At 46.0% G+C, this 24,856-nt stretch overlaps 1 protein-coding gene across 6 annotated transcripts in view; it reads right to left on the minus strand.

The window, feature by feature from the left end:
- BOC (BOC cell adhesion associated, oncogene regulated) overlaps nucleotides 1–24,856 on the minus strand; it is an 82,903-nt gene that overhangs the window by 26,952 nt on the left and 31,095 nt on the right. For 4 of the 6 annotated variants that reach the window (XM_043874037.1, XM_043874036.1, XM_043874032.1 and 1 more), the window contains 2 exons: nucleotides 10,458–10,638; nucleotides 9,524–9,802 (listed from right to left, as the gene is read on the minus strand). In XM_043874037.1, the coding sequence (XP_043729972.1) occupies nucleotides 9,524–9,802; nucleotides 10,458–10,554 (376 nt within the window). In that variant the 5' untranslated portion in view covers nucleotides 10,555–10,638. Of the gene's footprint in view, nucleotides 1–9,523; nucleotides 9,803–10,457; nucleotides 10,639–21,240; nucleotides 21,254–24,856 lie in introns of those variants that run through there. The other 2 variants (XM_043874035.1, XM_043874033.1) reach the window with 2 other exon arrangements.

Raw genomic sequence — 24,856 nt, forward strand, 5'->3', positions numbered from 1 at the left:
CAGTTCCAATGAGGGTTAAAAAAAAAAAAAAACACCTTTGCAGATGCCAAGCACATTAGTTGTTAAATCGTGTGTTTCTTTCTTTTCTTTTGAATTAAGGTGTGTGCACCCAGATTTGAATAGCAGGAAAAAGCTCTGGGTGGAGAAGAGATGAAAGAGCCACAGGGAAGAGGGCAGAAGATCAAAGTCAAGAGTGGAGGTGGGCATGACCAGAGACAGGGCATAAAAAGAGGAGTGTGAGAGGAAGGAGAAGGAAAATAGAAAACCTAGTTTGCAGTGTCATTAAATGATTTGCAGTAAACTGGCCTAATGCTTCAGGAATTTCTTGGCTTGAACCAATTAAAAAAAAAAAGACATAAGAGAACGAGAAATGCTATTAATCCTTAAAAATAAGTCAAGGATGGGAGCCGTTTCTCCACTGAGTCTGGCAGACAGATGAACAGAGACGACGTCTGTAGACCATCCCGTTTATCTGACTCCAGAACTGCTGTGAGGTAGGGCTGGCTAGCAGAACTAGGGAGTTTCTTTTGGATTACATGAAGGAATAAAATGGTTTGAAAAAATACACTGGGGAGAGAGAGAAGAAGGAAAAAAAGATTTACTTGCCAGCAACCCACATCACACACATTTCTCTGATCAACCAAATATAAACTAGAAACTTAGCAATGGGAAAATTAATGTGAACCCCGGTGGTCTGGACTCATCAGAGCCAGAACTGGTTCCTGGCACAGTGTTTGGCAGGCTGGCAGCCTGTACAGGAAGAAAGATGAGAGAAGACCGAGGCCAAGGTGTTCAGGGGAACAATGGACGTGAGTCCTTCAGTTTGTCCCTGAAAAAACAGAATTCCAGGTGGAAGAGGTAGGGGCAGTGTCTTAAGGCCAGTGGAGTCCACAGTGGTTCCTACTGCCCCAACCCTGCACACACACTTGGGAACTGTGTAATCCTAAAAGCAGTGGTGACTACCCGTGCCGTCTGCCCACCCTCTCTGACAGGGTCCTATGAGGTGCCTGGTAGGACTGCAGCCACAGTCACTGGCGTCTGCCTTCAAAGGTTGCAGAATTTCCTCCAACATCTTAATCTCTTTTATGCTTTATGCTTCTGACATCCATCATTTTTTCTAAACTCTTCCCGAATCTATTTGTATCATCAGCTTGTTTATATCCCAAGTGTTGCTTCATCCTTTCTTATTTGCTTCCTCAAAACTTCTACTATACCACAGTCTGGTGAAGAAATCTTTGTCTGCCTTCTGCATGCTCTTTTTGATCTTCTAGACTTCAACACATCTTATCTGGAAGCCTGCCTCTCCCTAGACATTCACTGAAGGCCAAGTGTGTACCGGGCCCTGTGTACCGCAGTGTGGTGATCACAGAGGCGAAGGGCAAAGAGACAGTGGCTGGAGAGGCCTAGAGAAGTGAACACAGGATGGCAGGAAGCTTGGAAGAGGGGACCCCATTCCAGACCTGGGGAGTCAAGGGGGGGGTCAAGAAAAGATTCCTAGAGGAGAAGATAGTTGAAGGTTGATCACTGAGAAGGAATTTCTTAACCCAAAGTGAAGTTGCTCAGTCATGTCTGACTCTTTGTGACCCCATGGACTGTAGCCTACCAGGCTCCTCCATTCATGGGATTTTCCAGGCAAGAATACTGGAGTGGGTTGCCATTTCCTTCTCCAGGAGATCTTCCCGACCCAGGGATTGAATCCGTGTCTCCTGCACTATAAGCAGACGCTTTACTGTAAAGAATCCGCCTGCAATGTGGGAGACCTGGGTTGGGAAGATCCCCTGGAGAAGAGAAAGGCTACCCACTCCAGTATTCTGGCCTGGAGAATTCCATGGACCATATAGTCCATGGGGTTGCAAAGAGTCAGACACAACTGAGTGACTTGTACTTATTAACCCAAGGGAAGTGGGAATTTTCTGGGAAAGGGAATGGAAAGGAAGTTGTTACAGGCAGACAGAGTACCCAGGGAAAGTGAGAGACAAGCCAAAGATTTGCTTGCCCAGACAAGGCAGATTGCTGGGTCTAGAGGAGGAGGCAGGGCTGAGAGGTGTGCTGAAGTGTCACGCTGTAGCCTAAGTCTTACTCTATGGTTCCTTCAAATGTTTTTAAGTAGAAAAGGAGCACCATCACTAAAAATTAAGCACAACTGTCCCTACAGAAAAACAACATGCTGTTTCTACCTAAGTTTTTCCCCCTTTTGCTTACAGTTTTTTCCTGTTAAGTGACAGTCCTTTATTTAAACATTTTTTACCATCTGCAAGACAGACTCGCTGTTCTATAGTTCCTGGGACTATTACTAGATTCCAAAAAATGGTTGAAAGTCTAAAAACAAGATCAGAGTGGAAATCCCTAAACTCTTACACACCTACACACAAAAAAGGGGAGCAAAGGAACTCATTTTCTCTCTTGATTCATTTTCATTTTAAAGGAACCATCATACATCATGTTCTTTAAAGAGTTCCAGGGATTTCAAGCAAACTAATCAACGCTTCCCTCATCTTCCTGTGCAAAAGGCTTCTCCAAGTCTGTTCTGGCTCATTGAATCTATAGTTGTACCTGCTTAACTCACTGTGTGGTCCTTCCTTTTTTTTTAGCTTAGAAAATGGACCTAGGATTTTATTAAAGCCTGCGGCTGAGTGTGCCAAGGATAAGTTGAGGAGAGGAATGGGGAATTCTAAGCATGTCCTTGGTAGAAGATGCACCATGGAATTTTTGAGTCTTTTTTTTGTGTGTGTGTGGTAAATATTGACTGTTGCTAAATAGAGAACTAGAACCCTGGCTGTGTGGGGCAGAAAGTTGCTGCCATGATGCCCTGAGCTTATACCACACATTTGCCTGAGCGCTTGTCCCAGACCTATGGGACTAGTATTGCCCATGCCCTTTGAAGTTGAATACCAGAGGAGATTCCTGTGAGGTTGTGAATTTCTGCCTGTACTAGTAGAAAGCAGAAAAGAGTTACTGTGACTTTGGCCTAAAGCTGTAAGGTATTCCTGAATAGGTCCTCTCCTATTTAGGTACTCAAGTTGCTCAGTACCTTTGGCATTTAAGCTATCTTTCAGTGGGTCACAAAGAGTTGGACATGACTGAAGCGACTTAGCTGTCAGTATCTTTCATTCTTGTCCAACTGGCAAAGTAAAGCACACAGCATGTATGGGCATAAAACAGCTGCATTTCAAGCTTGAGTTAGTTCTCCTTTTCTAACTACACCCCCATGTGGAGCTGTCTAGAGCTCCCCCAGCAAGGGAGGCAGACTCACGCTCAGTCTGGTGGGTAGCTTCAGACCCAGCTTTCAGCTGCAGACCCCTTCCTCTCCTAGGGAAATACAGCCACCAGGTGACTGTCTCTTGTTACCCCACCCTGATTTCAGAATCTGACTGCACTCACTGTGAAGTATCTGCACCGTCCCAGAAATAGCACTGGGCCTAGGTCTAAGTGCACAATGTAGAGAGCTGAACTTAGTTGTTGAAGGCCTGAGAAAGGTGAGAGGACTCAAAACACTGGAGATAAAGATTGTCCTACACACATTCTTCAAGGCTCAACCTTGAGCCTTCCTCAATTCCCTAAAATGGAAATGAATCACTGTTCCCCTGAATTCCCATTAAAATCTGTTTACATCTCTCAGGCAACTCATGGCTCTGACTGACTTGTTTTATGGCTAACAGGAACTGCAGTCCATCTTCTCCATCAGACTGAGAGATCCTCAATAGCCCAGAGTAGTTCTTACTGTGCTGCTGTAAATTCTAAACACTCCCCAGTTCTCAGGACACCAACCTTTAAAACATCAAGCTATTGAACTCAGGGCTAGAGAATGGTTGGTTTCCTGGTTCCCTAGTGGACTGCATGAATCTCCAGCCTGCTGGCTCGCCTGATGATTTTGGACTTTCCCGCCTCCATAATCATGTGAGCCAATCCTTTGAAATAAACCTTTTTCTTTCTTTTTTTCTTTCTCTATTTCTCTCTCTCCCCCATACATGTGAGTGTGCGTATAATTATATATATGTTCTCCATAAAATTACACATGTGCTTAGTCATTCAGTCGTGTCTGACTCTTTGTGACCTCATGGACTGTAGCCTGCCAGGTTCCTCTGTCCATCTCCAGGCAAGAATACTGGAGTGGGTTGCCATTCCCTTCTTCAGCAGATCTTCCCAACCTGGAGATGGAACCCAGGTCTCCTAAATTGCAGGCAGATTCTTTACCAGCTGAGCCACCAGGGAAGCCTTAAAATTACATGTGTGTGTCTATATGTGTGTGTGTATAGTGATTGATTCTGCTTCTCTGGAGAACCCTGACTAACAACAAGGATAAAGGAAGCTAGAAATGTTTTAAGACAATGTTGACAGCTGGCCTTAGTGGCCTGTTCTAATTCAGGGTCACAGCATAGAAGACCTTAAGGAAGTGTTTGATGGGAATCAGAGTTTAGGGAGCTTGAGAAAGAAGAGACGTGGCTGCTGTTGGTGGAACTTAACCACACAGAGGGCCAGCATTGGCCCAGCCTGCCAACACTGTCTGGTTGCAACAACACCCATCAGTGAACCAACAAAAGCATAAATGGACACCTCTTTGGGCTACAGTGACAACATACATGCAGTGACACTATGGGCTGCTCTCAAAGTGGCAGGGAGGTGGGAATCCAGGTTGGAGAACATGTGTAGACAGGGAGCTACGAAAGTCACAGGAAATGGGTTTGTCCTCTGCCCCTGATAAGCCAGTCCTCTCTCTTGGCTCTGGCTAAGATGGAAGTTTTGGCCCCTGGACTGTGTCATCCTACGGGATGCTCCCAGAACTGAGCTAGGCAGCACAGAGAATGGGCCCCAAAGCCTCCTCCAAGAGGATGCTCCACAAATATGTGTTGACCACATGGGTGAGTGAATCAAGCCTGCTTCAAAACAGTACTATCATATATTCTCTCATTTGATTCTCTAAAAAACAAAACCATAAGACCGACGATGTAATCAGTACTGAGTTCATTTCACAGTTGTGACAATCTGAGAGATTAAGGGATTTGTCCAAAGCTACATGAACTCTTCAGTGGTAGAGTTAAGACTTAAAAGATCCTGGGTTTAAGTTTCATGTTTTTTTCCATTACACCAGTTTGGCTCTTCATTTCACTCCTGGGTTAAATTATGTTACAAAGGGCCCCTGTCTCCTTCTGACCTTTCCTCAAAGGCACAGAGTCATGGAGACAGCTGCTGAAGGGAAACTCCTACCTCTTCTGTCCACTGCCTTGCGTCTGATCTCTGATACCAGAGAAAGATCACTCTCTGACTGGCCCTAGGGCTTAAAGACCTTAAGAAGGGGTTATGGATCCACTCACAACTAAACCAGCACCAGCTTAAGACTTCACATTAGCCAGTGTGAAGTCATAGAGCCAATTATGTATCTTCCCAGAAAGAGAACATCCACTCAGTTACTGCCTATTTCCAAGTACTCGAGTAGGACCTGGGGATGATAGGATAGCTGGAAGAATTAATTTAAAAGATAGGGATAAAGAAAAAAAGAAATTAGGAGTTTATCTGAATGGTAGATAACTGCGGTAAGGGACAGAAAACAGCTTTCCCGTGGCATGCGGCTCTGAACTGGTCATGATTACTTGCTCTGCTGAATGGAGAATGATGTTAAGGCCGTCTTGGGGGCCAGATCAAGGAATGAGGTATCCGTGGGTGACGTCTGCTTTTGGTTCAGGTGCATAGAGTGGGAACCTCAGAGCTATGTGGAATGGTGGGCCTCTGAGTGTCAAGCTTGTGAAAAGACAGGCAAGAAGAAGAAAGGAGATCAAAGTAAAAACATTTCAAAAGAATTAGACAAGATGGTCTGAAGTGACGCATTAGCAATAAGAGAGATTCACCACAAGGAAAGCTTAAGTGAAACAGGAAAAAAGACTTCTCCACAGAGGAGAGCAGGAAGGACAGCAGGTCTCCACATGGGCAGGACCACTCAGAGGAGAGGGTGGGAGCACACCACTGAGGCTTCATGTGGCTCCATTTTACCTCATGCCACCAGGCAGGGGTGGAGTTCAAGTGCACCCCCTGGCATCAGAGTGAAAGTGGTCTAGACCAGGAAAGCTCTGCTGGCAGCCTCCTCCATATCCCTGGATCCTCAAGCCAGGTTCCAGCCCCCATCACAGGAAGCCCCCAGTGATCTCTAGGAGTTCACTAAGACACAGGAGGCAGCGTCCTTCCAGGGAGGTCAAACAGCACGTGCTCTGTCTGAGGACAAATGTTTGAATGCACACAGGAGAGATCGGAGGAGAGGAGGAGAAGGAAGCCTGAAACACCAAGTGCGGGTGTGCGTGCATGCGTGTGTGCCCGCCAGCACGCCGCTGCCCGCCTCGCCTCTGAATGCAGACCGTGCCTCCTGTAATCCCTTCTCCGGCTCAGCCTCCCTCGCACACCAGCCAACTGGCAAAACACAGCCCCTATTCTGCTCAGGAATGTGCTTTCGGAAACTTAATCTAGCTGCTGAGTCTGGGCCAAATCCCCCATGGCGTTAACCCAAAGACAGCACCCCTTTCTCCCACGTTCCCGCCACCCCGTCCCTGCCTCCTCCAAGTCTGGGAGGCTGTAGTTCCAGTTCACCAACTCCCTGTGTCCCAGGACACAGACCCTGCAGGCCTGCTCTCCATTTCCAGCACTTCTCCATCCATCTTCTGGTCAGGCCCAAACATTTCCCTTCTGATTCATGTCTAAGTGACATGCCAATAGCTCTTGGCTTTCAAACAAGACTCGCCTCGGCTTCTGCACAAGCCCCCTCTTCTCTCACTGTGCCTCCTTGGGTTGCAACCAAACCCTTCCCTTTGTCCTCACTGCCAACTGCAGATCCCTTCAAGCACCAGAGAAAGAGGGGCCAGGAATTTTTTTAAAAATAAAGGCTACAAATTGTCTCTCCTCACACAGATTCACCTTGAAGTAGGAGGAGTGCTCCAAAATAAATCATCTACTCTCCAGCTCTCCCTTCCTCCAGACGGCGAAAGGTGCAGCCTAGCTCCTGAGTGGGCCAAGTCATAGAGTCTCCTGGATCTTCACAGACAAGGGCTGACTACCTCAGGGTAGCAAACCTCCTGGAGGAGCAGTGGCCCCCTTCAAATGCACAAACATTGCTAAAAAGCTCCTCTTATTTGTAAAGATGAACAACTGGCAAGGACCTGCCTGCTCAGCACTAGGAGAAGGGTGCAGTCCATTAGAGTGGAGTCACTCTGGGATGTTCCAGGGCCGAGCACAACTGTGCCTCTGCTCTGGTGGGCGACAGAAGACAGACGAACTAGGAGCCTGCTGAGGTGGTTACACAGAATGTACATGCGAAAAACACATGACAGTGTTCACTTGAGATTAGCGCACTTTGTGTACTTTACTGGATGCACCCTATACTCAACAAGAAATGTAAATATGGTCATACGGCCAATGGAAAATGCTTGTCCTACAATGTCAAAGGGGAGAGACTAAAGATAGTAACTATCTTCAGTGCTGTAAAAATACGGGTACAGATGAAGGCTAGAAGGGTACGCTTTAAAATGACGGTGGCTTTGCGAGGATGGTGAGGAGACATTTTCTTTCTCTAAACTTTCTATGTGTCCATTTTAATTATCATTAAAAGATACACAAGAGAAGTATGATGGGAAGAAGCGTAGCTCTGACCTCAGCCCCTCTTCTATGACAAGATGATCCCTCCCCACCTTCTCACCCTTGTGAAAGCACCCTCCCCTAGCCCACCAGCACAGCTGGGGGCCCAGGGCCTGCCTCCCTCACTGAACCCTGACCGTAATCCGAACTCTTAGCCTGCTCGCTAGAGGTCTGGCACTTAGGGTCAGTCAGTACTGCTGCAGCCACAAAGGAAAAGTAGCTCCCACTGTGTGGGGGGCTCTAAGATGCAGTCCCCCCTCAGCCTTGCCCCCAGGAGGGTAGCTGGGGACCCTCTGCCTTCCTCCCTCCCTCCTCTGAGCAGAGGGCAGGACTGCTAGACTGCTTCCCAAGAAAATAGGCACACTGTGGCAGCCTCTGTTCTAGTCTCTGTTCTCCCACAGACTAAAGGCCAGAGGCATCTGGAAACCAGAGGCAATGACGGGTCTTTTTTCCCCCCTGCTTTTCTACTTTCCCAGCTCTCACCACTCTCCTCCAGGACTCACGCCTCACACTTCAGGGAGCCCAGCTGACTTTCAGGAGCATTTTATAAGTTTCCTGCCTCTAGTATGACCCATAACAGACCCCCAACCTCCCAGAACTACAACATCAACAAGGGAGATGATGATGGTGATATGGAGGCAGGGTGTCTGGGACAAGGGTCACTGCTGAGTCATGAGGGGACATAGACCTCAAAGAGTAAGTCCAAACACCATTAAACTCTCAACAAGGTTCCCTGTTCCCTACACTTCAGCCAGCAGAGAAAGTGAAAGTGTTAGTCTTTCAGTTGTTTCTGACTCTTTGTGACCCCATGGATTGTAGTCCCCCAGGCTCCTCTGTCCATGGGATTCTCCAGGCAATAATACTGGCAATAATACTGCCATTTCCTTCTCCAGAGGATCTTCCTGACCCATGGATCAAACCAGGGTCTCCTGCATTTCAGGCAGACTCTTTACCAACTGGGCCAGCAGGGAAGGGGAAGTAATTCTTAATACTGTTGGCTCTTGAACAGCATGGGTTTGAACTGCATGGGTCCACTTGGCCATGGGTCTCTTCCCATAATAAATACTACAGTATCACATGACCAGAGGTTGGTTGGACCTCAGATGCAGAGGACCCCTTATGAGTCATATGTAGAGTCTCAACTGACCAGAGGGTCAGCAACCCTTACCCTGCATTGTTCAAGGGCTAAATGTTTCCTGGCCATAGACTCAGCATATAAGAACAGGTGTTGGGGCTGCTCTGTAGCCTTTGGGAGTTTATTTAATCAGCCAACTCATTTCCCATGGCAAATCAGGTAATGTGTGCACTGAGCTTGGGCACAACAGTATATCCAAGTGGTAATTAAATGGAAAGGTAGTAAGAAGACTTCTGGCATCCTCTTTGGACCAACAGTCTCATTCTCTTCCTCTTTCCCTCTTTATCACACAGTTGCCTTTTCATTGTGTTCTACTGTTTCTATCCCAGGCATTTGGAATAGGCCTGCCCCTCAGAGACGCAGGAGGCCAAGAGGAAATGGGCAGTATCTGTTCAGACCATACATAGCCCTGTACATGCTCTGACTGCAACTGCTGTGAGGACAGAGTGGGTGGGGGTGGGGGGATGGGCAGCAAAGAGCTGGCACCACCCCATCTAAGATCACAGAGTGACCAAATAGAAAGGCATGGCATGGCCCAGCTCTGGGGCCCACAGAAACAGGTCAGCCATGTCAAGGGATAGACAGTCACTCCTGGTATGGCCCCTACCCAGAGGGCACAAAGGTCCCCCAGACACTGGAGATTACTGGGCAGCCACTGCTCTCTGATGAGAAAGGTCAGCTGGTAAGGCCCCTTTTATGATAAGGCTAACGGGGATGTTGATTGGGATGGGGAAGAGAGAAAGAATAGGAGGTGGGCAGAGGAGCAGAACTCACTGGCTAGTGTCACGGTGGCTGGCACACTGGCCACGGCCCCTGCAGGCATCCGGGCCACACACTGGTAACGGCCCACGGTGTGGTTGTTGAGGGCAGTGATGACGAGGGTCCCGTGGGTGATGAGGATGCCCAGGGTGTCATCTGAGCCATTCAGCTCCTTCCCGTTTAGGCGCCAGGTGGTGTTCATCCAGGGGGGCTCCACCACGCAGCCCAGGATCACGGTTCCTCCGAGCTTCTGGACAGTAGAAGAAGGCTGGACAGTGACCTGAGGAACCTCATCTGGAGGAAGAACAGGGATGCAGCAATGAATTGACACCCCCCAAGAAACTGACAGCACGATGTGCTCAGAAGCACAGCACCCAGGCAGCCTTTCAGAGCTGAGCCATCCAGAGAGGGGTGGATCCTTCTCTGAAGAAACTCTGCTGACCTTAGCTGTCCTGTCCCCAAGCTGGCCTGGTTCCCAGAAGGTAGACTGGAGTGGCAGTATGGTGGGACGACAAGAGCTCAAGCTGTAAACTTGAATAAGACCTGCATCTGGATCCCAGTGCCACCGTTTCTGAGCCTTTTGGAGTCTCAGTTTCTTATCTGTAAAATGGGACTAATAATATTGGTCTCACAGCATTGCTGGGAAGCTTACACACAATGCACATAAACTGCCTGCTGTAACCTCATATAATAAGTGCTCAATAAAGGCAGTTCAGTTATTACTGTCATTCTTCCCTAGCATATGTTTGAAATGATTAAAACAGCAAAGTAACAACCAATATGATATAATTGAGCTCATTTCTCATCTCATATTATTGAGCAGGTCAGTGGGAAGAAATCCAGGAGGAAGAAGGCCTTTTTAGAGGGTCCTTGTCAAATGATTCTCTCTGACACTAGGGGCAAAGTGGCCCTCCCAGGGGGCCTCAGAGGAATCAAGGAAAACACTCACTCAGGTCCGCGAAGCAGCCTGCCGCAGCAAAGAGGAGGCAGGCGAGTGTGACCTTGGGCTGCTTTTCTCTCTGCGTCGTCATCTTTCCACGAGGCATGCTGTGTCACAAAGGGTCCAAAGCCAATGTCTCCGAAGCCACCAGAGTCACTCAAAGGGTACCACAATCCCCTGCCACGCTCTGCTGTGAGAGAGAGAGAGAAAGGGCTGTGGTGAGAAAGCCTGGGACACCCCCATAGTGGTGACATCCAAAGTGTGGACCTGGCTGGACTTCTGGAAGACCAAGGAACACAACATGCCATTTCTTATCTAAAATAAGCTGCTTCTAAGTTGCCCCTCTGAGTTGGAAGGTGATGTCATGTTAAGAACGCCAGAGCCTTGCCTAGGGCATTCATAGCCACGAGGACAGGACAGCCTCGCAGATGGAGAGGCTGAGACCTGAAGCCATGTCCCAGGCTCAGGACAGTGAATGTTTAGCAACGATGCTGGAAAGGAGGCAGATATTTTCACCATGTTCCTGCAGGAACCCAGGTGTCCACGGCCACGTGGCACACCATGCCACTAATACGGACCACTGTGCATAGCACTGTCACAGGTATAATGGATGAACCCTGCATCCCTCATTTAGATGATGTTACTAACACCCCCAGGTGGTGCAGTGGTAAAGAATCCACCTGCCGATGCAGGAGACATGGGTTTGATCCCTGATCTCGGAAGATCCCCTGGAGAAGGAAATGACAACCCACTCCAATATTCTTGCCTAGAAAATTCCATGGACAGAGGAAACTGGTGGCTAGAGTCCGTGGGACTGCAAAGAGTCAGACATGACTGAGCGACTGATACAACTACTAGGACTAATAAGTAACATCCCTAAAGTCTCCAAGGCTCATGAAAGATCTATTTCAACTCACACCAGCTCTTCACCAACATCTCTGTCAACATTCTTTGATTCCTGGAACCAACCAACCCTCCTCAGCTTGTCTGCACCCTCAGACACAAACACAGACCAAAAAAAAAAAAATCACATATCAGCCAAGGCCCCTGTTCTCTCTGCCCCTGGTGCTGAAATTCTAGTGTTTTCCATCTCTACAAAGTTTGTACTCCTGACACTGTGTTGCACCTCCACCCAGAACATGTCTCTGGGGTCCAGACTACTCTGCTCCTCCAGCCACTGGATGACAGATCTCAGCTATCAGCCACTCTCTTCTTGCCTGCTGAGAATTTTAATTCCTCCTCTTCCACAATATTATTTTTCATGCCTCATTTAGGCTACAGTGTTTAAAGGATTCATCAAAATCACAGAGAGGCAAATGTATGCACACTTCTGTCACAGCCTAAACCACAATCTTGCTTCTGTGCTTTTCACTGCTCTATAAAGAACATGAGACCAATGTGGAAGGTGTGCCAACATTCTATCAGGCAGGGAGACTTCAGAGTTTCGGGTCCCCGAAGGCAGCATCACAATGACCTAGGCAGTGGATGCATCTTCCTGAATTATGCACATGTGGCAGTTTTCATAATTATTTCCAGGAGGGTGACTTAGATTCAAAGTGCTAACTCTTTTGGACCAGTTATCTAATCAGCAACTCTTTCCAAAACTTATAGTCAACAGTGAAAACTCAAGGGGGGGTTAGGCTGCCGAACTGAGAGCTGTGTTAGCTCTGCAGTCTCTGGAGTTCTGGCTACCTGCATGGGCTGGTGTCAGAGCCCATCTTGGGCCTCTCAACCCCCATCACTCCTCACACAGGGGCTGAAGGGTGGGCTTGAGGCTCTTGCTCTGTGCTAGGAAGTACCTAAGATCTGCCTGAACCTTCCCCTTCTCCACGTTCCTCTGGTTCTTCAGTTTTTCACCTGGCTGCTGAGTGAACGGGGCTATATAGCTCTGCCCAACAAGCACCCCTCCAAACCAGATCTTGAACCCAGCTCTACACTGGGGTTTGCAATGTTTTCTAGGAAAGAGTCCTTTCTCCTTGAGTTTTAATCCTTCCCTTTGCCTCGTATCCTTGATAGCAGAGGACCACCCCCCCCCCCAAGTCTCCTCCACTGTTCTGGAAAAGGACAGGAACATTTTCTAAAAGAGGTTTGAAAGAAAAATATTAAACTTTTCCTGACAAGTATTTTTCTTCTAGGTGTAGAGAGAGTTTCTTCTCTTTTCCAGACAATCCACTAGATCCATGCCATTAGAACAGTGAAATGAAGGAAAGTTGCTAAGGATGCGAGCATGACTGGGGAAGGCATGCCTGTAACCACTACCAGGTACCTAGCTAAGCTCTTTTCATGAGGTATTCTTTTAATCTTCAGAATCACTCTATAAGATGGGGACCATTATCCCCATTTTATAGGTAAGGAAATTTAGTTCCAGAGGGTAAGTAACTAGCCCAAGGTTGTATAACTGTAGGCCTGGAATGAAACCAGGTTGGGCTCATTCCAAAGTTCTGTGCTTTTAACCACAATAGTAGCCTTTTCATGTTTTTTCCTACCAGCTCTCTGCACCCAGTGGGTGCTCAATGACCTGAGTCTGAACAGGATGAGGTAGAGCGATGAGGAATTTTAACAGTGTAAGATTTTAATTTTCAGATTTCTGAATCCCTGTTTGTTCAAGGAAAAGTTCATTAATACAGTCACACACAAAAACCAAAAAACAAGCCTTTGGTGTCCAGATACTAATCATCTAGATACTAGTTTTAATTCTCTACTTTCCCACAATGAAATAACATATTTATCTAGAATATGGCATGAGTGACCAGTTACAGGATTTTAGGGAACTTGCTTGCTCATGACCTGCTCTTTCCATACCCCAAGAAAGAAAGGAGGAAGGGAAGGAAGGAGGCGGCAGGGAGACAGAATGAAGACAAAGTAATAAAGGGCAGGAAGAAGACAAGCCGACAGAGGAGAAGAGAACGGCTGTTTCTTATCCTAGTGCATGGTGGCCACGGAGGTGTTTGGGTTGTAAAGGCGACAGAGGTTTTACTGAGGAAATTCAGCCTAGACCCCCTCCTGCTTAACGAGGACCAGCCAAACAATTCCTGTTACTTCTGTACCCCGCATGATTTATAAGGTTCAAAATGGAAACAGACTTCACTACTGGTGCCAGCCACACCATCCTGCTTTTAAAAGCAACGAGGAAAGAATGTAGCTGGGGATCGAGGAGAGTGAGGAAGCAGGTGTCCAAAGAGGGAGAAAGGAGTTAACTCATGAATCCCCATGACAGGGTTGTAAGGAGGTACCCCTCAATGAGCCCAAAGAGGACACGTGGGGTCTCCTTCATGTGAAAGAGAAACTGATAACAGTATGGAGGTGGAGGGATCCCCGCAGCCTATGCATCTTATTCAGCAGCTGGGGAAACTGAGCTACTTCCTGGACCAAGTGACCTAGAGGGCTTGGTCTAGAAAAATAGTTGCAAAAATATGGATTTCTGAGAACTTTTTTTTTTTTAATGATAAAAAAGGCAAGTGAGGCTTAACTGGAATACCTAATTGCAGTGTAACTTTGTCCCACTGTGAAATGAACTAGGTACAATTTCAAAGTTGGGTGAAGGCAACAGTAAGGCCTGTTATTTTTCTTGGCAATACAAAGTCTGTGTAGATCCTTCTTATTTTCTCTGCATATTCTCAGGAAAAGAGAGCAAGGAAAAAAAAAATCAGAAGCAGAGCGAAGGGAAAACGAATTCTTGACATGACTTCCTCACTGAGGCCTAGGTACTTTCTATTTTTAAGGGTTATCTGAACACGAAAAGTAAAAGAAAATGCATCCGAGAAGCTGAACTGCTGACATACATGTTCCCACTGAAATAATCTCCAAGCAGACGTTTCTGAAACTTTCCAAAAACAACAGCAGAATACATGTCTAAGGTTGAGACCAAGCACGAGAAATTACAGCCTTGGAGTATTTATTTTGTGAGAGAAAATTACAAACAACCGAGAGTCGATCATCAGCTGGAGAAGGCCAGCTCCACCTTCTCCCAAGAGGGCCGGCGGAAGCAAAAGTGAGGCAGGGGCACCCAAGGCCACATGTCATCCCCGGTCAGCCATGCACTGTAGCTCTCGCAGAGAGAAGCCTCCACCATCTAAAATGCCAAACACCCCCTATGGCTGTCCCATGACCAGTAAAAGGAGGAGGTGCACAGGAGAGCAGTAGACAACACAGAGCTTCCTTCTTTGGAAGGCAGCTGCGCTCACCACTCTACCGCCAATGCTGCACGAGAGCCTTTCTTAGAAACACGCTTTCAGGGGCAAGAATGGGATCTGACAGTGTTCTGATTCCGTTGGCTGATGGGGGCTGGCTAGATGAAAAAAGGATTATTCTTGACCTGAAGTTACCTTTTTTTCCGTATGTTTGCAACTCTGGGGAGTTAAGACAGGCCTTTCCCAAGGCAGAGAGAAGTTCTGCCCTGAGAAGGTGATGCTGAGTGCCTGGAGGGTGTGGGCTAGCAGCCCTCGGTCTCAAGAAGGAGGGTGATCCTAGTGCACAGAGGAGTGACACTGGGGAAACCTTGGGCAAACAAGTGAACTGAATTCTCAGACAGCTGGATACATGACTGTAGGCAGATCCATGAAGAGCATTTAAGAAAGGGCTTTAAAAAATTTTTTTTTAACATAAAAAGCTTTTACTCACAGATGTAACTAAAGGGAAATATTTTAAATTAGGAGGGACCTGAGGAAATGATAGGACTTCCTGGGTGGCGCTAGTGGTAAAGAACCTGCCAGCCAATGCAGAAGACATAAGTGGTTTGATCCCTGGATAGGGAAGATCCCCTGGAGGAGGGCACGGCAACCCACTCCAGTATTCTTGCCTGGAGAACCCCATGGACAGAGGAGCCTGGTGGGCTACAGTCCTTAGGGTTGCAAAGAGTCAGACATGACTGAAGCAACTTAGCACACACGCATGCATGAGGAAAAGATAATACCTCAGGAGAACGCCTAACAGGTATCTGGTGTTCTAAATGAGGAAAGCCAGGTGCAGAGAAGCTGATGGACAGTCTCCAACTAAGAATAGGGATCCAGGACTGCAAGTCAGGTCTCCCGACACCTAGTCCAGTGCTCTTACTATACTTACACTGCCTCCCAAAGACTTTCTGGGTCACATTAACCAGATGCTTTAAACTGTTTTTAGAACCAAATTTACAATGTTTTTGAATTTACTTCCTTATGCATAAAAATGTTACCTGGATCATTATCTACAACAGTAACTTTCTGTGTGGTCATTTTCATTCTTTTACTGTTTAGATTCTAATCTAGAACAATCTCTCACTGTTCTTCACAAGAATGCCTTGGATAGAATTTTCTGCAATGATGAAAATGTTCTATATTTGTACTGTCCAAACTGCTAGGTAGTCACTGGTACTTGTGGCAATTATGTGTGGCTAATGTTTGCTGTGCTAAGTCACTTTAGTCATATCTGACTCTTTGCGACCCCATGGAATGTAGTCTGCCAGGCTCCTCTGTCCATGGGATTCTCCAGGCAAGAATATTGGAGTGGGTTGCTGTGCCCTACTCCAGGGGATCTTCCCCACCCAGGGATCAAAACTTATCTCTTAAATCTCCTGCATTGGCAGGTGGGTTCTTTACCTGCCAATGGAAGACTAAAGAAATGAATTTTTAATTTTACATTAACCAATAGGGCTAGTGGTTAACACATTAGGCAATACAATTCAAAACTAGTATATGGAACATCTACCCAGACCACTCTGAGATCACATAGGGGAGAACAACAGTGGTTAGATGGTCCTAAGTATGAGTCATGCTCTGGCCAGCCTCTGATATATTTCTAGCTTATTCCTTATCCAAAGATTGTGCATGTGTTTTCTATTAAAAATTATGTGTACTGTGATATTATTATAACTACTGGGAAGAAAAAAATATCACCGTGACCTATCCTATAGAAGACCATCTCTGTGGACATGAATTTGAGCCAACTCTGGGAGTCAGTGGAGACCAGAGGAGGAGTCTGGCAGGCCACAGTCCACGAGGTCACTGTCACTCATGACTTAGCGACAGAACAACAACAAATGCAAGGTACTATACTAGAAGATGGATTCTGTCCTGAGAAGCTTAAAATAAAGCTTGGAACAGGAGTTAATCAGTGCAAATATCCATTAACTCCTCATTTCGCAGCCTGCTCTGCAGTTGGCTTAGGGCCACATGACCATGAGACGAGTGCCATCCATTGATGTGTAAGTGAGCATGTTCTGTGTTACTTTCAGGCCAAGACAGTTAAGAGTTAAAGAACAGGGGTTGCTTCTCCCTCCTTCCATTGCCAATGGACCACATCCCATGTTTCAGAAAGCATAGTTACAAGATGGAAGAAGACAGCACAGTCTACGACAGGAGAATAAATCATTGTTGCATAGAACAACTGAAGTTTTGAGATTACTCTCATCTAACAATTTCAGTATTATTTACTCCAAAACCTTAATGGGTCAGTCACCAATTTAGTCATAAATGGGAAGTGGTAAATGAAATCAGAGGGAGGAAAGCATTTTCAATTTTAGGCCTTTAGGAAAAGTTTTTCTGGATATGTGGGTTTGAAACTGGGCTTTCTGAGATATGCATATGTAAAGAGCTGGAGGGCACTGCGGAGGGTGACACTAACCTGGTGGGAAAGGTCTGTTTGGAGGCTGGTGCATCAAGTAGACATTTCTCTTCAACAGTGATCTCCTAACCTTTCTGATTTTGCTCCCTCATGAGAAAAATATTCTGGGCAAATATCCCTAATACACATATATTTATTTACAAATAAAACACACACACTGCCAAACTAAAATTTAAGAGTAGGTAAAAGTGAAACCATATTTTAATGACATGTTAATCACGACTGTCTTATAATATCATTAAGCTAGTACCTTAAGGAAGAAAGCCTACTTAGGATTAGATTCATCATTAATGATATGGATGTAATCTCTTTCAAAGGGACTGCTTGAATATTAATTTGTTGAGTTCTCATCAGATGTGATTCCACTGTTACTGTTTTTACCTCCTAATGTGACTTCAAAAGGGTCAGCTCTGCTGTTTTCATCCTGTTTGCAAGTGCCTGGATTATCAGCATACTCTTCAACCTAGTTTCTTTGCAGCAATCTCTTCAAGTGGCTTGAAGAGATTGTGAGGGTTAATTTAGTTAAAACTAAATAATATAATCTGCAAATCCACTTAACAGAGAATAGGAGAGCTGGGGAGTGAATGATTAATGGACTGAGGTCCCTGTTGTCAGCCTTCTCACTGCCCAATGTATAGACTAAAAACATGATTGTCAATTCAGATACTAAATATCAGAAAAATGGAATGTCTTTTCTATTCCTTCTGTGGACAGAAATAAACCTTTAAAAGAATCTCTACTATTTTCTTCCAGTGCCCTAATGGAATATCTTGTATTTCCCCTTTGGAGTTTGCACCCCACTTTGGGGACCATTCTAGAGGAATGAAAAGGGGCAAGGAAGAAATTGAGATTGGGTCATGGCGCAGAAGACTACAAAGAAGAGATGGAAATTAACATCATAGCAGAAGGCAACTATGATGGTTCTGAGAAGGGGAGTATATAATCAGAGGCATTTTGAGGAGATTAGCTAATCCCAATTGACACGAACCCAAAATTTTAAAACAAGATGCTAACCAACATGGACAGAGTTTCTTCTCTGGGAGGTAGATTCCTTTACCATCCAGGCAAGGGGAAAGGAAGAGTCTGGACACAGTATCTGGGAGGAATCCCCCTCAGAGAAGCTACTTCTGCCTTCAAGCAAAGAGAAGGTCTGGTCTCTTGATTTGCCCACTGGACAATTTAATCCTCTCCCACCTCCACTGTATGACGAAAAAGTTACTAAGGGATCTCATTTCTTTGCCACATGTATCTTTTCCTGAAATGGCCTCATTTCCTCATAGAGTTTTTTTTTTTTAATCTACCTTTAAAGAGAGAAAGATGGGGGAAAAACTCTACAAAACCTTATTGCCAAAGTGGAAAAAGAGAGAAAAGGAAAATCACTTCCTTTCTTCCACACTCACTTCTCACTCCCCCCACCCCTATTCCATATAAATTCAATTTGACAACCCTGCTAATTGGATAAACGCAGCTCCTACACTCCTGGAAGGCCATTCCCTTTTCTTTTTTTTTTTTATTTTGGAGGGCTCAAAACAGGGTGATTGTGCTGTTCTTTAACACGAATTCCATCTGCTTTATTTCTCTCTCTCCATTCAGGGCTCCTCTTGAATATTTATGAGGCCTTTCCTCCTCTCCTATCCCTTCCACTCCACCTCTACAGTCTTCCACAATGCTGCCCCCCACCCCCCCCAACCCCCTCCACCCCCCCCCCCAACCCCCTCCACCCCCGCCCCCACCTCCAGCCTCCTCTCCCTTCTCTCAGACCAGGACAAAAACCTTCCAAATGGCCCCCCCACTCCTTGCTTTATATAAACACAGGCAGTGTCAAGTGTGAGGAGTAGGGGGAGGTGTGGAGGGGGTTCAACTGCCAGTCAAGCCCCCCAGCCTTCAATGAGGCCCAGGGGCCTCCCCTAATCTGCTGCATGCTTGCCATATGGGGGCTGTGTTGCCCGGGGAAACACTAACAGGCAGAACGGAGCTTAATAGAGTCCATATTCATTGTAATGCAGTGAGATAACTCAAGGCACCACTGCCTCTTCGGTCCAGTTTCATTCTTTCTTTCTGTTTTTTCTCCCTTTTTCCTTCTTTCTTTCTTTCTTCTTTTTAAAAGGACTGGGTCCCCAGAGAGCTCTAATCTAGAGAGGTTTGAGCTGGTAGAAAGGTAGGAGGGAGGAAGTGAGGTGATTTTGAGACGGATCCTGGGGTTGGCAGCAAGAGGTAAGGAGTGGGAGCTCCCCAGAGAGCAGAGCAGCATCTGTGCAGGGTCTGGGGCACATGGTGTCACAGGTGTGCGCAGTCCGTGCACGTGTGGAGAGACAGTGTGGTGGGTGGGCATGGTCCACCGGGGCCTCGGACCACAGAATCCTTCCTGTTTATTCAGCTTTCTATGCCTAGGTACCCACCCCTACCTACCTATCCCCCAGCACCCATCCCAGTCAATTTAAGGGCATTCAAGTCAGCAACACCTACCTCCTCCCCGAGCTGTCAAGCCTGCAGTCAATTCCTAGCTCTCCACAGTTGCCTTGAAAAAGTCACAGATTTTGCAATGGGATGAAACCACTTTACAAATAAATTGCAGGGGGGGTTTGTAAAGGACACACCAGCCTGCCAAGCTGAGGTCCACTTTCTCCCCTGGCTGGTCTGGTGCTGGCTGTGGTCTGCCACAGCCAAACTAAAGGTGTATGGGGCCTCCAAGTCAATGGAGTGGGTTGTCTAGCAGATGAAGCCTTGTCGTGAGTATATCAGCCAGAAGTGAGATTTGGGGCTCCCTGAGACCAGAGGTGATCTTTCCTCAGGGCTGAGAAGGGAAGGAGGGGAGAGATGGTAAGGAGAGAACAGAGTATGTTTCAACTTCTCAGAAAAAATGAAATTGGTGCCCAAGCTCTGATAGAATTCCTAAAGAATAAAGAATCAGTTTTATAAGTTGTGAAACATAGACTTTTGTTCTGTGACTGTGAAAAATCACAAATTTAGAATCAAGATAGAAAATAAAACCAAAGAAAGGCTATAAAAACTTTTACAATCTCTCCTACAGTTGAAATTTTAATCCCATGGTCTGGCACACAGGAAGAGCTCAGCAAATGGTGGTTGAAGGAATGAACCATGTACATGCTCCTAGAGTTGTACTAGCCCCAACCAAGAACTTGAAACTCCTAACCCAACTGACAACTACAAGCAGGGTCTGGGTGGGTAACAATGGCTTTAAAAAAAAAAAAAAAAGCAAAATGCTGCTGCACCTTGGCTAGGATTGCCCCTGCCAGAATGATGCTAGCACCTACTATATGGGCCTTTTGTCATCTGCCTTGCTTAAAGTCAAGCAGGCTAGGTCAGATAAAACTGTTCAAACCAAGGCAGATGCCAGTGCTTGCTGTGGTTTGTTTTTGTCCTCCAAGCTTGCTCTATTCTACTCCCCACTGAAATGCCATCAAAAAAATCTGTGGTTTCTTAAGCTCAACCCCCAGGGCAGGTTGGTGGCGGGAGGGGGGGGGGTGAAATTGGGCAAGACTGTAGGAGAGTATATAAAAGTTATCATCATTTTTCTTTGCTTTTATCTTGATTCCAAGGCCCTGTATCTCAGCAACCCTTCAGGAAATGGTACAGTGGATATTTCCAGAGCCAGGTACACTTTCAATTCCTAGTTCTAAAACCTAAATAGCATTTGGTCTTCTGAAATGCTACCCAGAAGTCAGTCTCAGCATCGTATCCATCTAATCCATTAATTAGGGACTCATAAAGGTCTGAAGACTGCGAACCAGAGTAGGTGAAGACACACACAACTGCACAGGGCTGACCAGGACCCTGGGCACTTGCGCTCCCTGCAGAGCAACCTTCCCCTCCAACTTCTGTTCCTATTGGAACAGAAGACTCCTGAACAGAGTCCTATTCCTGGTTTTTCTGACTCCACACATTGCATGTGTTACAGACGAGTGTATGGGAACACCTGGGGGTCACCACAAAGGAGCAAGTGGGAACGGCTGGGGTTCCAGTACAGATCAGCGCTGGAGTGCTTGGGGAGCTCAGCAGAGCAGCCACGCTCTTCCCAGCCCTCCCAGCAGTGAACACTTTGGTCAGTAATCTCACCACGACGTGTGTGATGTGGAGAGACCAGAATGGCAGCTCTTCAGGAAAGCAGGGACAGCTTCCTCTGGTCTAGACCAATACTTTTCATTTCATTGCTCAGAGGATCCCCAATAAAGACCTGCTTCTTCTCCAAACACAGACTCAAACCCATCTACTCTTTCCCAGTCTTACCTAAAACAATATAACGATTCACCATCCACTTAGCTGCCCAACCTGGGACTTATCCTTGTCTCTGAGCTCCCCCAACCACTCCCCGATTCCCTACCCCAGTATCTGATTGGTCCTGTGGACTCTAACTCTGGTTGGAGCAACCAGAGAAGCACCATGTAAGCCACATACAATGTTTAAAATTTTCTAGTGGCCACACTGAAAAATCAAGTAGAAATCATTTTATAATATCTTTTTTAACACAATATATCCATAATATTATCAACACACAATCAATATAAAGTTATTAATAGTGTTTATATTTTGTCCTATACCATGTCTCCTAAATCTAGTGTATCTATTTACTACACAGACCAGCACAGACTAGCCACCACTCAGGCACTCAGTAGGCACATGTGTTAGTGGCTACTGTGTATCAGACAGTGCATGTTGAGGGCCCTCAAACTGGCTCCCTGATTTTCCTCTGCCCAACTAACAAGACTCCACATTGTCACCTAACTTCTTTCTAGAACATCAAGCTCAACCAAACAGATGTCATCTTTACAATTTGTAAAGATGACAAGTGAACAACTACCATTCACCAAGCAATGCCTCCTATAGGCCACAATCCATAATTTGCCTGATTTGATATAATTCTCACAATGGCCCTGTATAGTAGGTGTACAACCAACTTATTATAAATGAGGAAATTAAAGTTCAGAGTGATTTAATATTTTGTTCAAGATCACAGAGATGGCAAACCAGAGAGTTAAGATTTGAATGAGGTCTGGCTGACTCTTAAAAACTCTTTTCACTCTACCATACTGATTTAAATAAGTTAAGGTGGAATAACCGATAGACTACTGTGCAGCCATTAAAAGTGATAATTAGATCAAGTAGCAATATGAAAAATGTTTAGAAGATATTAAGGAAAAAACAGATCTCATTTTGTTAAAAGCATTCAAGCACTTGCGTGAGGGGCCTGGAAGGGAATATGAAACAAATAAAAGCAGTTGATTTGAAAATGTGAAGGGAATTAGGACTGATTTTTTTCTCCTTTTGAGTTCAGTTAAAAACAAACAAGCAAATCAACTAATAAGACTCACATCTTTGATAGCTTCCAAAACTTGAAATACGACTAACTAAGGTTCAAACTCCTTCACACAACTTTGCAGGCTCTTTATAACTGGGCTGCAATCAACCTTCCCCTTGTCTTCCTTCCACAAGTCCTAAACCCTGGGCAAGCTGCTTTTTCACACTTTTCTTCTCCCAGAACCATTTTCTTCCCTTCATCATCCTTCAAAACTGACTTCCACATCATTGTATAATGCCTCCAGTGACTATTTCTCATCCCAGCTTCCACAGCAGTTTGCACACCTACTGCAACATTTCCATGATGATATGTGGATTTGTCTGTCTGTGATGTGTCTCTTTTCCCAGAATATAAACTTCCTGAAGGCAAGGATGTGTCCAATTTATCTCAGTAACCCAGGACCTAGAAAAGCCTGGGCACACTAGAGGCTCAGTCAATGTCTGCTGAACTAAAGGGTTTATTCAGATTAGAAATTTGGGGTTGAGAAAAAACATTAATCTGACCCATGAACCTATAGAAGGAATGCACAGAGAGACGTTTATCGTGGTGGAACCAAGGGGTTTTTCTACAGGGAAATGACTTTAATGGTGGCCTTTATTTTTTAAACCCAAATGGCCCTTGAATGAGTAGTCCGTCCTTGTGGAAGGCCAAGTGCCCCAGCACATGCTCTTGAGGTTTCACTCAAGAGCCTTCCTTGTTTTGGGAGAAGAGATAAGAAGGAGAACAAACATCCAACTAAGCCTCAAACTTCAGGCTTCCTGCAGTCCCTGAACTGCAAGGAATCTCATCTAGGACGATACTGTGATTGGGTTTCATCTAGCCAGTGTCAACATGGCCTGAGCTTGAGGCCAGGGTGGAAGGAGGCAAGCAGAGAGGGATGGGGAAGGAGAAAGCAAGCTGTTAAGTGAGAAAGAGGACAAGTTCAGGCCTGAACAGAAAGCATGGGGAGGGTAGGAAAAATGAGAGCAGAGATGTGGATAAGGCCACTGAATATGCTGAGCATGTACTCTGTGCCCAGCCCAGTGCTAGAGTGCACACACATGATCACTTTCACAGTCTAGCGAGTGCTACTGTTCCCTTTAGAGATGGGGAGAGAGGTTGTTAAAACCCCTCTTGATGCTTTACCACAAAAGGACATTAGGGCTCATCTGAAATTTGTATCATAGACAGAGCTTCTCTACTAAGTGACAACACTGAAACTCTGTAGGATCAGGTACTGAAAAACCTTGGGTTTGGCTAGGATCTCTGCCACTTGCACCCTTGATAGGGGTGCCTTTGGGTAAATTGCTTAGTATTTTCTCCCGAAAGCCACACACTGCAGGCCTAATTTCACACAGCGGCATTGCCACCTGGTGGGCTTTGAGACTAATGTCCTTTAAGACTTAAGGACATGTTGCATTTGAACTCCAGGCACATGTGCTATGTTCTCTTTGCTCACTGTTCCTCGTAAGTTGTACACAATGAAGCAACGGCGTGATGTTGCTGCCCTACAACACATGCATCAGAAGATCAAGAAATATTCTTTGTTGGAAAAAAGCAGTAATACTTACATTCTATAGTGCTTCACAGAACCTCACAACAGCCTGATGAGATAGGAGATCCTCAGACGGTACTATAATTCCCGTTTGTGGCAAGACAATTCTAGCCTCTCCATCTCCACCCAACACTAGTCAACATTTATATCATTTAAGCTAATAACCTCTCCTGCCATCCCCCTCGTTTATGCCCTCTCTCTGCACTTTCTTGATTATGATAATGATGATAATGATGATAATTTCTCTGTGGTGTCTCTACTTGTTCGCAGAGAAAAGGGAAAGATCCCTGTCAGACAGCAGGTCATTTGGGACAAGAAGTTATGGAGAAGTGTTTATAGAAAGGAAAACACACCCTCAACCCCTGTGGGACCCTCGCCTCACTCCCAGCCCCAGAATGGAGTCCACCTCCAACCTCACCGGTTAGCGCATAAAGCCACAACAACCCACATGCTCTTTTTGCACCTCAGTTCAGTCAGTTCAGTCACTCAGTCTTGTCCGACTCTTTGAGACCCCATGAACTGCAGCATGCCAGGCCTCCCTTTCCATCACCAGCTCCCAAAGTTTACTCAAACTCATGCCCATCAAGTCGGTGATGCCATCCAGCCATCTCATCCTCTGTCATCCCCTTCTCCTCCTGCCCCCAATCCCTCCCAGCATCAGGGTCTTTTCCAATGAGTCAGCTCTTCTCATCAGGTGGCCAAAGTATTGGAGTTTCAGCTTCAGCAGCAGTCCTTCCAATGAACACCCAGGACTGATCTCCTTTAGGATGGACTGGTTGGATCTCCTTGCAGTCCAAGGGACTCTCAAGAGTCTTCTCCAACACCACAGTTCAAAAGCATCAATTCTTTGGCACTCAGCTTTCTTCACAGTCCAACTCTCACATCCATACATGACCACTGGGAAAACCATAGCCTTGACCAGACGGACCTTTGTTGGCAAAGTAATGTCTCTGCTAACAT

Source organism: Cervus elaphus, chromosome 19, assembly GCF_910594005.1.
Source record: "Cervus elaphus chromosome 19, mCerEla1.1, whole genome shotgun sequence".
Classification (NCBI taxonomy): Eukaryota; Metazoa; Chordata; class Mammalia; order Artiodactyla; family Cervidae; genus Cervus; species Cervus elaphus.